At 48.0% G+C, this 15544-nt stretch overlaps 1 protein-coding gene across 1 annotated transcript in view; it reads right to left on the reverse strand.

The window, feature by feature from the left end:
* Positions 1-15544, reverse strand: part of FAM107A (family with sequence similarity 107 member A) — a 123988-nt gene that overhangs the window by 78847 nt on the left and 29597 nt on the right. Inside the window, exon 2 of the mRNA XM_015414330.1 lies at positions 4702-4765. Within this exon, the coding sequence (XP_015269816.1) occupies positions 4702-4765 (64 nt within the window). The remainder of the gene's footprint in view (positions 1-4701; positions 4766-15544) is intronic.

Raw genomic sequence — 15544 nt, forward strand, 5'->3', positions numbered from 1 at the left:
GGATATGTCTGATACAATGACAGCTTTTATTGAGTTGTGGAGTGAGCTATGACATAGAACATGTAACAGAGGAATGGGGTTGCCCAACTTCTGTGTCACATAGAACCTCTTATGCTTCAAAAATCTGCATTATGTACAGGACCAACTGGGGTAGCCATACTTCTCCATTACTATGCTGGGCAGAGTCACACCTGCCGCATTGCCATCCATCATGCACTCTGAGAAGACCGGGAACCCAAGCAGGACAAGGGTGGCAACTCTAGAGGCATGCCTGGCTTCCCATTGATCACTGCTGCTGCTGTAGGTCACACACACACAGTGAGAAATATCCTTTCTTCACTACATGTTGAATGGTTGCCTGTAGAGAGACAAGAGAGACATGGGAATGGCATGAGCAGTGTGTAGCAGATGTAAGAAAAAGGCTGCGGTCACACACACTAAATAATCCACTTTCAATGCACTTTCCAACTGGATTTTGCCAGTTCACACAGTAAAAGCCATTTGGAAAGTGCATTGAAAGTGGATTATTTAGTGTGTGTGATCGCAGCCAAATAGCTCTAAGAACTAGGTGCTATTTGGCTGTGCCGAATAATTAAAATGTGCGAAAGGATGCTATCACTAAGACTCTCTTCCGTTCTGCCTGTTTCTGCCTTTATTGACAAGGTCGACACTATAAAGTAATCTGTTGGGGGAGGTGATGTAGTCATTGCAACAATACTCACCTACCCATTGTAGGGAGCTGCAATGTCTGCGGCTGCTGTTTATTCTGTCCCACTGGGCCTGGTTCATATCCTGCAAGGAAAAATGAGTGACTCATGAATGTTTGCCAGACTGGGGCAAGGGGTGAAATAGCGTGCCTGGGGCTCACCAGCGAAGGTGCCTATGCCTTCATCAGTGTATGGTGGGAGCTTAGCTAGGTTTGAGAACATGTGGCTAGCAGGGGCCCCTTTCTGCACTGTGTTATCATAGCCTGGATGAAGGATGTTGCCATCACCTGCTGAATAAGGAAGGGTTGTTTGTTTTACAGGAAGAAGAAGAAGATGATGAAGAGGAGGAGGAAGAGGAGGAGATTGGATTTATACCCCGTCCTTCACTACCCAAAGGAGTCTCAGAGTGGCTTACAAACTCCTTTCCCTTCCCCTCCCCACAACAGACACCCTGTGAGGTAGGTGGGGCCAAGAGAGCTCTCTCAAGAACTGCTCTTTCAGGATCGCTCTGATAGAACTATGGCCTGCCCAAGGTCATCTAGCAGCTGCAAGTGGAGAAGTGGGGACTCAAACCCGCTTCTCCCAGATTAGAGTCCGTGCACTTGACCACTACACCAAACTGGCAGTGGAATGGGCTGCCTAGGGAGGTGGTGAGCTCCCCCTCACTGGCAGTCTTCAAGGAGCGGCTGGACAAATACTTGTCAGGGATGCTCTAGGCTGATCCTGCATTGAGCAGAGGGGCTGGACTAGAAGGCCCCTATGGCCCCTTCCAGCTCTATGATTCTATAAGTACAGAGTTCCCCCTATTGGAGCTGGTAGATGTTGGGGTATAATTCAATATGTGGCTGGGACTACCTGAGTGTTTTGCATAGTCATTTTTCTTGGAGGAGTGATGATTGTGAGAGGGATGTGTGTTCTTTCTGGTGAGACCCTCTCCCTCACTTACCTGTATGGAGTGACTCTTCTGCCACAGATATAGAACTGAGCTGAAATTCCTGGCAGTTCTTTGTATCTGGCATCCCGAGTTACCTATAAGAATTCTGAAAAGACAAGTGATATTCCTCTTCCTTTTTTACTTTGCTTTCTCTGGCTGTTAGTGCAGAGTGCCCTGTTACCAAAACTCCCACCTGTGTGCTCCAAAGGAGTGCAGAATCTGATGTGTATGTATTTAAAAAGAGGCTTTAAACATGACTCCCAGCTTCTCTGGATCCTCTGCATTTTGGGTGAGGATTAACTTCTTCTTCTTTTTTTTAACAAACATTTTATTAGGATATATCCAAAATACATCAACTTTTACCATACATATATATCTTCCCTACATCCTACCCTCCCCCCTTTCCTCCCCTTCCAGGCTTCCCACAGTGCTCCGATCTTTAGTTCACCTTACTGTTTCCCCTACCCACCTTTTTTCTACTTAATTTCTACAGGTAACACTTAGTTTTCAACTCCTTATTCAATAATTACAGTCAGTAGATATCAAAACAAAATAATGTATCTTTTACATCCCAATATTTTTCCAAATACATTTTAAAATCTTTTCAGTCTTCGAAAAACTCCTCTGCATCTCTGTTGTTCAATTTTCTTGTCATTTTATCCATTTCTACCATAAAAAGTAGCTTCTTAATCCAGTCAGCCACCTCCGGTACTTGTTCCTGCTTCCAGCATTGGGCATATGTTATTCTAGCTGTCGTAATCATGTACCACATTAAAGTTCTTTTAGCTACGTTAACTTCTTCCATTTTCAATCCCAAAAGTAAGATTTCTGGTTCTTTCTTAAAGTTACATTTCACAATTTTTTCCATTTCCCCATGTTACAACATTGACGGACTGCCCCTCGATAGCCCTAGATCTCTGCTGGCAGAATGTGCATTTGTGTGACAGAGACAGTGTCCTCCGCTGCAGGAGAGAGACCTAAGCATATTCCTTGTCTCCCAAAAGGCAACTGGCTCTCCCTTGTCAGCTGTTCTTGTGCATAAAGTAGCATGAATTGAGCATCTGGCCATGGGGAAAGAAGCACAGGAAATCTCAAATCTAAGATCTAATTTTTAAAATGTGTGTTCTACGCAGATGCATACAGACCAATGAGGGGGGAGTAGGGAGAGTCAAAACAGGTCTTCGAAACAAAATTTCAGGTTCTGGCTAATAAAAAGCTTACAAGGTCATTGCGCCTTCCTTGAGAGGTGTACCAAACAGTCCAAGGTTTGCAGCCGAAAAGTGAAAAAAGATCCCCCTTGTTGCTTATCCTCATTCCAGGTGTCAAATCCTTGAGGCTTACACAACCCACCTATCTGAAAAAGTGTGCAGGCACAATGAAAGCTTAGACCCAGAATAAAACTTTGTTGGTCTTAAAGGTGCCACTGGATTCAAACTTTGTTTTACAACCCACCTACGTTCATGAAATGGCGTTCTGGTCAGCTAAGATTCTTACAACGGCCCCGGTCACACGGGAGGCTTTGATCCGCGAGCAGGACGGATCAGGGGCACATCAAGTGGGCGTGATCACACCGCAACATCTGGGAAGCGGCGCGCACCTGTCCCCGATCCATCTCTTCCAGCCGAAGATGCGGATTAACCCCCCACCCCTACAAAACACTACTACTTACCAATAAATCCGCAGCAGGGGCGGCCGTATGATCGCCGGTGCGCCCATCTCCGGCAGCATGTGAGCCCCCCTGCCAAACTGTGCAGGCGCACACATGTGCAGCGGGCTCACCTCGCTCACTGATCTGTGGCTTCCCCCCGGCATCTGATCGTGCCGGGGAGCAACTGCACGGCGGCTCGGGGGATCTGTCTGATCCCGCCGCCGCGCTTCTCTTTTGATGCGGCTCAAAAAAGCTGCACTTCAGCCGCACCTTTCCCCCCAGTGTGACCGGGGCCAACATTAGCCTTTCTTACAGCAGAACAGGAAAAAAGTTGTTACTTTATTGCATACTCAGGGAGGGTCAGAATAACCAGTTCCATGGTGTGCATCTTGATATCTGTCTATTACATTTTCCTTTTACTCTTCCTCTGAGGAGCACAGAGTGGCATACATAGCTCTTCCCTCCTGCACTGTATCCTCACAACAACAGTGTGTGGTAAGTAATGGAATTCACATCATTACCTTTGGACCTCGCCCGACACTTTAACCACTACACCACACTGGCTATAGATATGAGATCAGTGTTCCTTCGCTGGGGTTTATGTACCCCCCTGGCTTACTCTGGTGTTATGCAGTAGCTGCAGAGGTAGTTGAAATCCTGTCCTTTGTTGTGGCTATAGGGGCAGAGAGGATGGAGGTGGGGAAATCCTCTGGAGTTCCCTACTGAGACCAGGGGGAGCGTCTTAAGTTATGGTGCCTTATTTGCAAGTGTAACATTACATTGTCAGAGACTGTGAGACTAACCCCAAGTGCGTATAGAATAATGGCCAATGAAGGTTTGTTTCTCCCCAGTCCTCACCAAATCTGCAACCTCCCCCTCCCCCGATGGTGGTTAAGTTATGTGACCATAAGGCCTATGGCAGTGGCCTCCTGTTGGTGCAAGAGTATCATGATGCGGGTGTAACTCCCCCTCCACTGTAGCATTTTGCTTCCATGGGATTTGGAGCAATATAGTGTGTGGGTTGAGTGGACACTAGGGATGGCATTCCCCTGCCCTAAGCAGCAGTGGGAGAAAAATAAAATGAAAAAAACGGCCATCAGGCCTCCCTAGGAATTGCTGGAAACTCTATTGTTTTGCCATAGAGTTCCTGGCAGTTCCTAGAGAGTTGTGACATGACTTCTAGGTTTTCCCTGGAAGTGAAGTCACAGCATCACTGACAGCTGCCCCACATGTCCCTGCCCCTCAGGGCTCCCCTAGCAGATACACACAACTTAATAGGAAGAATAGTTCTGTCTGTCTGCCCTAATACTGTCAAAACCCGGGGATTATGGGACATCAAGTCTGGGATCACCGTGCACAAGGATGACCTGCAGCTACAGACCTTACAACCAAACAATGTATTACACACTTACCTGAGCCGTTACTAACATGCTTCCCCTTTTTGCTGTGTTGTTTTGACTGGAAAGAATATTCTTTCTAGGGCGAAAAGAGAGAAAGGAGAAAAAAGAGGAATTTGTTGATTACTCATTTAAATTTCTAGCCTTTCTGTAGATCTAGGGAAGTGGACTATGATATGCAAGGCACCCTTCACTTTGTGTCCTCATAGTAGGACAATACAGCTTAGAAGATGTTTTGAGGTGATCTAAGAGCCAAACCACATCAGAGGCTGGAAATGCTGTTTAGAGAAATCCCAAGCTCTCCACTAAATAGCATGCACAAAGAACCCTGGTTTGGATCTAGGGTTGCCAGGCCTGTGTGTCAGTTTGCTAACTCTGAGTTGAGAAATTCCCGGAGTTTGGGGGTGGAACCTGGGGAGGGTGGCTCTTTGGGGATGAAGGGACCTCAGCACAGTGCCATGGAGTCCACTCCCCAAAACCAATGGTGGACCTACATTTTTGGGGCCCTGAAGCTTGAACTGTTATGGGGGCCCCTTCTCAACCAGCAACAATAGGGCAACATCTAAAAAAGTCCAAAGGGCCTTGCTGCCCTTGCAATAGGGTTGCCAAGTGGAACTTACCTTGCCGGCGGGGGACTCCCGGGTTGATCCTGGCACGCGTGCGCGCACGCAAAGAGCATGCACCCCGCACACACGTCACCAGGAAGTGACGTTATGACGCCGGGCACACTGGGGGCGAGGCCATGACCATACAAGGGAAAACCATAGAGTTTCCCCTTGTATGGCCGTGGCCCCGCCCCCAGCATGCCCGGCGTGCCCGTGTCACTTCCTGGTGACGCGCACGTCGGGGAGGAGTTCCCCCCGGGGCCCAATCCGCCTTGCAATCCCTACCTTGCAAGGACCTCAGGGTCCAAATGGCAGAAAACGGGGTGGTGGGGTGAAGCCCTTGAAAATGGTCTAGAGACGTAGAAGGTCATCAGAGGGGGTGGGGCTCATTAGGATAAAGAGGTGAAAACCTGATTTTTGCCGTTGAAATGCACAAGCGAGACTAGTGCAGCCTGAATTGAGAATTCAGATGTCTTTTTATGGTTCTGATTGCCTAAGGGCTGAGCTGTAGAACTTTTAAGCCGTGCACCAACGAAGGATTCCAGGATCCAGCTGCCAAAATGTAGGCTATGAATAGATTCTGGCGAGCTCAGCAAGCCCATATAGCTGGGAGTTTGGGTGCCGCAAGCCCCCAAGAAAATTCTGAAATTTGACCAATTACTGGGACCTTTTGAGGCCATGTGAAATGGGTATAAGGACTTCAACCCATTGGCTTATGATTCTGTCACTAAAATAGCCGTATTTTAATAACACTTTAAAAAACTCCCATCAATTTTGTTGAAAAATTTACTCATTAAAAAAAAGTTACTTCAGGGCCCTTCCAGGATTAGGGGCAAGCTTCATTAGTTTCATAGTAGATCTGCCCCAGCCCAAAACATCGGTTTTCTCCAGGGGAACTGATCTGTGAGATCAATTGTAATTCTGGGAGCTCTCCAGGCCCCACTCGGAGGTTGGCAATCATACCTACACTTGGCCATCCTGTGAGCTTTAGGGGTGGGACAAGGGGAAGAGGGGTGTCACATGACACAGTGACAGCCCTTCTGGGTGAAGACCTGTGAATGGCATCACCATGTCATGTGACACGCTAAGAATTCCCCAATTGACTGCTGCCCCCCATTTGTTTTAATTACTCAAATGTCTGAGAGTAAAAATTATTTAAAATTTATTTGAAAATGAATGCCTATCCTTAGTATGTTAAATATATTTATATCCATAATAAGCATGTGTATATGATAATTAGGGCTGCAGTGGCTCAAGTGGTTAAGATGCTGAACTGCAGACCGGAAGTAGTTCATCAGTTCAAGACCCGAGTGCCACATGACGGAGTGAGCTCCTGTCTCTGGTCCCAGCTCCTGCCAACCTGGCAGTTCAAAAGCAAGAAATTGCAAGTAGATAAATAGACACCGTTTCGGTGGGAAGGTAATAGCATTCTGTGCACCTCAGTGTCTAGTCATGCCGGCCACATGACCATGGAAACGTCTTTGGACAGCTCTGGCTCTTCGCTTGGAAATGGAGATGAGCACCGCATCCCTAGAGTCAGATTAGACTGGCTTTCAAGCAAGGGAAACCTTTACCTTTACCTATATGATAATTAAGACAGGATGTGCAGCCGGATACCATTAAAGAGCCAAACTATATCAAAAATCAGAGCAAGAGATCAACAAAAAGCCAGTATAAGAAAGCTAGTTTGCATAATTGAAAATGCACAGCTTAACATGACTGATAATTGACATGTTGATTAATAATCTATAAAGTTTCTGCAGCCCAAGCACTTGTTGTTGTGAATCCTTTGTGAGGAAACGTCACACAGGAGTTCTCAAAAGAAGAAATAAGCGTGGGCATGTGCAAGGGTCTATTGTGCATTGATAAAGAAGGCGACAAGAACATCCTGCAGGGGGCAGCAGAGAGGACAACTAGTTAGTGAGATTAGGGACTTCCTACTATTTTCAAATACTCTCCTTCTTGTCTCCTGATTGACTCAGGGCTCTTTCCCATCCTTCCTGCTCCTGCTGAGAACAGTTCCTTACTGACTTCCACCTTGCTGTTACACAGACTTCTTTCTCTCTTTCATCTTTCTTACAAAGTTTGTTTTCTTCTTAATAAATCAACTTTATTCTTTAAAGTCAAACAGCTTGTGCTCCACTTTACTGCATAACTACACTCTGCCTACAGTAAGAACCGTGAGTGGGTGTTTCAGTGCACTGGCATAAATCTCTGCATGGGCCAGTCACACACTTGGATTACTGTTAACTGTTCGCCTCAATCATTTCCTTTTTGGTGCAGCATCTCTAAGAAGCACTTCAGCCCCATTTCCTTCACATACTGGTTATTCCAGCATCTCACATGCCCCTCTAATATACCTTAACTGAGAGCCGTTGTGGTTCAGTGGTTAAAGTATCGGAACAGGATCTGGGGAATCCAGGTTTGAATCCCCACTCATGCCATGAAACCTTGGGACAGTCACACCCTTTCGGCCTGACCTACCTCACAGGGTTGTTGTGATGAGGATAAAACAGAGGGGAGGAAAATTATGTAAGCTGCTTTGGGTCACCGTTGGGGAGAAAGGTGGGTTATAAATAAAGTAAGTAGATAAATATTTGATTTTCTTTTTTAAAAAAACACAACGCTGCATTTGGCTCAAGAGCCTGATATAAGAGCTCATCTTTCTCCACTGTGGTGCCAAACCCTAAGGAAGTGTGTTCATTTGGTTTGCACCCTCCTCAATCAAATGGAACGTTTGCTCTTTATCAAGGGTAAATGTGAGCAATGGTAGGTAGATCTTTTTGGGCAATCTCTGTGCCCCATTAGATTTACAAGGTCTCAAGGCTGCTGTAAACCTCATGGGCAGTGAAATGGGTCTTAATATCCTTTTTACACCAGATTAGTCCATGCATTTACACAGGAGAGCCGCTCCTGGGTAACAGGGGTGAGGAATGTGAGGTAGGTCACCAGAGTAGGCGCCGGAGGGGTGGGTTTCCACACCAAACCGGTTCTTCCTGAAGCCACTTGAGCTAAGACCCCAATTTGGCATCTGAATTAGGAACTCCTTCCAAGCTGTGCTCTTAAAGGCTTCTGAACAAAAAGCCTTTTGTGTTTCTCCACGGCTCCCTGAAGGTTACTGCCTGTCAGCAGGGCTGGTTGCTAGGTGATGTTTATCGGGGAGTTATTCCTCCGGACAATGCTTCCCGTGGTTAGAGAGCCTTCTCCCGCGATAGGACTCTATGAAGCTGAAATTATTGCGCTTGGTACCCTGAGACCATATCAAGGCAGCCCAGCCCCAAGAGGGCAGTGGCAGTCTTGGCATACTTTTTGTCTCCTTGGAGACTTGCCGGGCACGGCATGTTCTGCAGAAAGTTTCATTTCAAATCAGAGGAATTCTGTGCGCCGACGTCAAAGGCATTGTGTGTCCCTCTTATCTCGTAATTGGATGGGAACTCACAAGCGGGCCTGGGCAAAGATAGTTGGGGCATCCTGGACTGGACCCAGCTTGCCTCCCAAACAGCAGATCCCGTCTCCCTTCCCCGCCCGTGTGGCCTGATGCCTCCTCCCCTCTGCCTCTCCCTTATTCTCCTGTTGCTGCTTCTGGATGGGTGGCTAACAAGAACCAGGCTTTTAGTCCTGCACAGTGGAGACTGGATTAAACACCGCCGGAAGTAATTCGACTGCCTTGGCCCTAGTGCTGCCAACCTCCAGGTGGCACCTGGAGACCTCCCACCATTACAGTTGATCTCCAGACAACCCAGATCAGTTCCCTTGACGAAAACAGCTGCTTTGGAGGGTGAATTCTATGGCTTTCTGAAGTCTCTCTCCTCCCTGAACCCCGCCCTCCCCAGGCTCCCCCCCCCCAAATCTCTAGGTATCTCCCAATCCAGAGCTGGCAACCCTTCTCATTAGTTAAAGCCTTCCAGACATGTCTGTGAAAGGAAGCAGAAGGGAAGAGGAGATTGGTTGAGTGGGTCAGCAGCTCTGGCCTATGTAGGCTTTGCAACTGGCTGAAGCGGCCCTGGCTTTTTCTTCTCTGCTTTGGCAAGTGTAGTGGCTCCGTGCTGGAGCACCTGCAGCAAGGTTCCAGGTTCAATCCCTGGCATCTCCCGTTAAAAGGTTGCGTTTATAAGATTATACGGCAGACCTGCGCCTGAGAGCTGCTGCCAGTCAGAGTAGACAATGCTGACCTTGGCAGACCACTGTTTTGACTCCTGCTTGCCTTGCACTGCCCTGAATTCCATGCACGTTTCCTTGGCCCCTGCCTTTCTGCTTTATTGTACTACCTAGACCCTATGGAGGAGGAGGAGGAGGAGGAGGAGGAGGAGAGAAGAGAAGAGATTGGATTTATACCCCGCCCTTCACTTGGAGTCTCAGAGCAGTTTACAAACTCCTTTCCCTCCCCCTCCCCACAACAGACACCCTGTGAGGTAGGTGGGGCCGAGAGAACTCTGACACAAACTGCTCTTTTTCAAGGACAGCTGTGCCAGAGCTTGTGACTGATCCAAGGTCACATCAGCAGGTGCAAGTGGAGGAGTGGGGAATCAAACCCAGTTCTCCCAGATTGGAGTCCGCACACTTAACCACTACACCAAACTGGCTCTTATGTGTAAAAGGTTTTGTTTGTGCCCTGGCTAAGCCCAAACACCTTCCAAACTTCTAGAGAACATGCCCCCTAGCCTGTAACAGGTTTTTAAAAATGATATTTTTGATGAGGCAACATGATGTTTTGTTTTTCTCACCTCCAAGCCAAGAGAAAATTTAGGCTTGCCAGCCTCCAGGAGGGGCCCGGCATTCTCCCAGCATTACTATGAATCTGCAGGCTACAGACATCAGTTTTCCTGGAGAAAACCAGAGGGTAGACCAATGCTCCCTCTAAGTTGTGGAGTCTTGGGAGCAAAAACCCTACTTTGTGAGCTACTGGCATTAAAGTTGTGGGCGAGCGATTTAGCTACGGCGTAAATTAGTTTGCTCTGGAGCCATCCTTCCTGAGCTAAGGCAAAAAAAGTGTGAGCCGGAGGCTAAAAAACTGTGAGCTAGCTCACACTAACTCAGTTTAGAGGGAACACTGGGGTAGACTCTATGGGATTACATCTTGGTTGAGATCCTTCCCTTCCCCGAACTCCACCCTTCCCAGGTACCACTTCCTAATCTCCAGGAATTTCCCAAGCTGGAGTTGGTAACCCTAGTTGTGTCCCCTGTTCCTAAGGTCATGCCACTGAGTTTAATTTTGAGGTGGGTCAACGCCAGTCCTGACCCAGGGCCTTCAGCTGTTCTGTTTGCTTGTTGCCTCTCATGGGGCTTGGAGCCTTGGTTCTATTTGTGTTTTCTTATATTACATTATCAAAACAGACTAACGAAAGTCAGGACTGGGACACCAGAAACAGCCCATGAATAATGGGGGTAAGTGGGGTCCAAGGTGTGGTCAGAACAGGGTTGCCAACTCTGGGATGGGAAATTCCTGGAGATTTGGGGGCAGAGCTTTGGGAGAGCAGAGTTTGGGGAGGGGAGGAAGGTCAGTAAGGATGTGGTGCCATAGAGCCCACCCACTAAAACTCTCATATCCTCCCTGGGGAACTGATCTCTGTCATCTGGTGATCAGTTGTGATTCCAGGAGTTCTCCAGCCCACACCTGGTGAATGGCAATCCTAGATAAGAGGGAAGACTTAAAAGGAGCAGCGGGGGGCCCAGCCAGCATACAGCGACATGTCTACGTTGCTGCCCAACTGACCTAAAAGTGACGTCACCACATTCTCTGGCATTTGGGCAAAAACTCTATGGTAAATTTGGCTTCTACCATGGAGTTTTTGCCCAAATACCAGAACTTCGCCCCAATGGTCTGGATGTGATGTCATCACTTCCAGGTCACGTGGGCAGTGATGCAGACATATCAGTGCACGTTGGATGGTTCTCCCTCTTTTGGGGGGTAAGCTCCCCCCGCTAGCCAGCTGATTGGTGGCAGGGACGTGGGGCCTGCCAGTGGGGGGTCTGAGAAGTGGGAGGAAAAAATGGTTCTGCCTCTGAACTTCCCATTGAACAGCCTGGTCTGTAACAATGTTTTTGGGAGGGGAGTGCCACTTTGCAACAGTGAAGGCTGGTGGCCATAACCCTCAGTCTCATCCTTGTTGGTCACTCCTGTTTTTATCTGCCACTTCCTCCATACCCATCTTTGGTGTAGTGGTTAAGTGCATGGACTCTAATCTGGGAGAACCGGGTTTGATTTCCCACTCCTCCACTTGCACCTGTTGGATGATCTTGGGCAAGCCATAGTTCTGTCACAGCTGTCCTTGAAAAAGAGCAGTCTCTGTCAGAGCTCTCTCAGCCCCACCTACCTCACAGGGTGTCTGTTGTGGGGAGGGGAAAGTAAAGGAGTTTGTAAACCGTTCTGAGACACCTTTGGGTAGTGAAGGGCGGGGTACAAATCCAATCTCTTCTTCTCTTCTTCTTGTTTCACTACTAGGTTGGCAATACTTCCCTGGGAGAGTGACTGATTTGCCCAGGGGTTTCATGTAGAACATGAATTTGGGGAGTTATTTTTCTTTGAATCATCTGCCCGAGAAAGGACGTCCTTTCAGCCTGCCCACAGAGTGTAAGATCTTCCTCGGCTTGGCAAACAAGTCTGCAGAAAGACACTTTGTCTAAGGTTTCCTACCCTGTCCATATCTTTATTAAATATCTCAGCACAGCGAGAACAGCAATTTCCCTGGAGGAGCACATACTGTGTCCAGCTTTTATCAGCTGCACTGCCCACATACTAGGAGGAAGTAAATACGCATTGCTTGCAAAGACGTGCCAAAAATGTCCTTTCTGTCACACAGAAGACAAATCCAGAGTGCAAGTAAAAGAGTCTATGTAGTTTTAAGTTTTATAGTACCATTCATGTTCAGGCCGTTTCCCAGAGGAATGTATGATTAAGATTTCAATAGACAGTGACTGAAGAGAGAAGGGCAGAATAGGAGGCATGTTCAGTTTTACAAATTCACAGCATGAGCCTAAACTCATTTACTTAAAAGCAAGCTCTTTTGAGGTCAACAGGATTTGCTTCTCAGTCATGTCTACAGAATTGCATCTCATTTAAGGGCTAATCTTTTAGAAATAGATTTTCAGTGGTGTGGGTTCCTTGCTCGCTTTGCGAGGGAAGACAGGAACCAGTCCCTAGATCCATGCTTGAAGGCCAGGGAAATGGAGGAGCATGTGTCCTGTATATGGATAGTGGAGTGGTAAGTATGTGTGTGAGTATTTTGACAGTGCTAGCTTTCACCTGCACTCTGTCCTCACAGTCTTGCCCAAAATAGTTCTCCAGAGAGCAAGGTCTCTAGATCAGGAGCACCCAACCCTTTTGACCCTGTGGGCACATTTGGAATTCTGACGTGGCATGGTGGGTGCAGCAACAAAATGACTGCCACAAAATGGCTTCCCCCGGAGGTGGAGCCTGCCACAAAATGATTGCCGCAGACTAACTTCAGTCACACAGCGTAGATCCCTGTGCTGTGGTGGAAGCTGCTGCCAAGCAACGTTTTTAAAAACCTGCAAAGTCAATCGAATCTCTAATAGTCAATCAGAAGCCTTACTGGGCAAAATCCCTACCTGGCCCTACCCACTTCTTAAAAACACTTGGCAGGCATAGGGTTGCCAAGTCAAAATATCTCCTTACCAGGGGACTCCCGCGCTGCGGCTGGAGAGTGTGCGCGCCGCACGCACGTCAACCGGAAGTGACGTGACGCCGCCGGGCACGCTGGGGGCGGGGCCACGACCATCCGAGGGAAAACCATAGAGTTTTCCCTCAATCCGCCACCGGCGGGGAACGGCGGGGAACGGGCCTCTGGGGCGGGGGTTTCCCCACCCCCCGGGGGAACTTGGCAAGCCTAGGCAGGCACCATAAAAAGTGTTGGTGGGCACCATGTTGGGGACCCCTGCTCTATATACAATCAGCCATTTTCTATGTGCATACTGGACTTTTACTATTAGAGAATTTTATGACCTTCAGACATGGTATTCAGTTGTTTCCATTAGTCTGTTATGTATTTTTGTCAACCTACATGTATAATTCCATGGTCTGCAATATGGAATGCCTGCTACCCTAGCAGGAGGGAGGCAGGAATTCGGGGGCTAGAGTGGGTGGAAGAAAGGGGGAGGGGAAAGTATCTGGAGGGGAAATCATGCTGACTGGTTCTACATAACCCTAAGGCTGGAAAGATGTACCTGACCAGGGATATGAGATGCAAAGTTCTCAGAATGAAATGGCTGGGCTCTTGTATCGCTCGTGCGTGTATGAGAGAAGGGATTTCAGCAGTCTGTAAGGAGCTACCCAGGAAGTCTGGGGTTGCAACACAGGGGCAGGCAACGGCAAACCACCTCTGAACGTCGCTTGCCTCGGAAACCCAGAAGGGTCACCATAAGTCAGCTGTGACTTGACAGCAGAAAAATAAATACATAAGGATGGCGGTAAGGAAAGTTCACTTCTCTGGTACCGCTGCTTCTGTGCAATGCTGTCTGTGTAGTGTGAAGTGACTACAAGACCATATCAATGTTCAGTAGCTTCCTGCGACTTCCTTCCTAAATACTTCCTCTTTTGAAATCACCCGTATCCACTCTGACCTGGACTTTTGAATCCAGTACCAATACGGGGTTGAGCAGGCCAGGGTTGCTGAGAGCAATGTTCCCTCTAAGCTATGGAGCTCTGTGAGCAAAAATTCTACTCTGTGAGCTACTGGCATTAACATTGTGAGCAGGAGATTTGGCTGCTGCATAAATTAGTTTGCTCTGGAGCCATCCTTCCTGAGCTAAGACAAAAATGTGTGAGCCAGAGGCTAAAAACCTGTGAGCTAGCTCACACTAACTCAGCTTAGAGGGAACACTGGCTGAGAGCCACCATGGGCTCCTGGACAAAGGTTCTATCTGCCTTCCCCCATATGACCCTGATCCAAACCGAATATCATTAACAAATCACTTGGCTGGCTGTTACCACATAATAATAAAAGGATCAGCATGTCCATCTGTCTGTCCATTTGTGGCAGGCATAACTCATACGAAAATAAACCTAGAAATCTCAAAAGGGGCCACCAACCTCAGGATGATCATGAAAGTTTTTTTTATTTTGCTATCACACAGTAATGGGGCTGTCCCTTTGCAAGATCTGGGTGTTCAGGAGCTGGGTGGAACTAAAGGAAGAAGGATACCGTAGATTGCGAAATATAATGACCTTCTTAGGAGACTGCATCCTGGTAATGACTGTAGCTTGTTCTCGTAGGGATGCCAGGTCTGGGTGTGGCTCCCCCCACTTTTATGGGCCTCTTTCCACTGCTGGCCACCCGCAAATGCCCCCAAACGTGATGTAGGGACATCACCTGGAGGTGACATCATCACATCGCCAACATCAAGGGTGATGCTCTAGTTTTTGGGCAAAACTAGAGCATCACCCCCCAACATCAACAATGTGACGATGTCACTTCCAGGTGATGTCATTGCAGTGTGTGCACTTTGCATGCACTCCAGAAGAGCCCAGGATGGACCCTGGAGCCCCCCACCGGCAGCCAGGTAGGACCTGGCAACCCTATTGTTTTGGTTGGTCTTGTCTTGCCCCAGTGCTGGCTTGGCTGATAGGTTTAGCAGAATCTGAAAAGCAATTTATTTATATTATTTATTTATTTGATTTTGTAACGTATCCAGTCCAGACCGCGTGGCAGACTAGGGCTCCACGCGGTCAGGCGAAACCATCGAGCTTCGATCATGAGAACAATGGACTATACGGATCCTAGCCCGCACCAATCGGAGGGCTGGGCTCCCGGCCGAGAGCCTGTGGAACTCTCGGCCACTGTAAATAGCCTATTACAGTGTGGGTGTGGGTTTTGGGTGGTGGTTTCACTAGGAATATAAGCCGGCCTGTGAGCCAGTTAAAGTTGTCTTGTTCCTCACTAATAAAAGTATGAGAGCTGTAATCACTCGTCAGTCTCAGTACTTTTCAGATTTATACCCTGTCCTCCCCACCGAAGCAAGCCCAGCAAGGGTTTCCCTCATCCTCCTAGTAAACTTTGCAGAAAGGCTGAGTCACTAGAGTCAGAGACACTGCTCTTTACTGCTCTGCCTTCCCTGAGGCCCTAGTGCCTGCAGCCACAACTGCGTTAGAATGTTTAAAAAATGCATTCCATGTATACAGCTTGACACTGGCTTCAGTGGCCCTGGCCCTCCAGGTGACTTGGGCACCCGGAATTTTGTCTGCACCCTAGTCCCTACCTCTTGGCATCCCTACTTTCAAGCTGTGTTCAGGTAAG

The sequence above is a fragment of the Gekko japonicus genome, unplaced genomic scaffold (genome assembly GCF_001447785.1).
Source record: "Gekko japonicus isolate JY-2015 unplaced genomic scaffold, Gekko_japonicus_V1.1 scaffold129, whole genome shotgun sequence".
NCBI classification, from domain to species: domain Eukaryota; kingdom Metazoa; phylum Chordata; class Lepidosauria; order Squamata; family Gekkonidae; genus Gekko; species Gekko japonicus.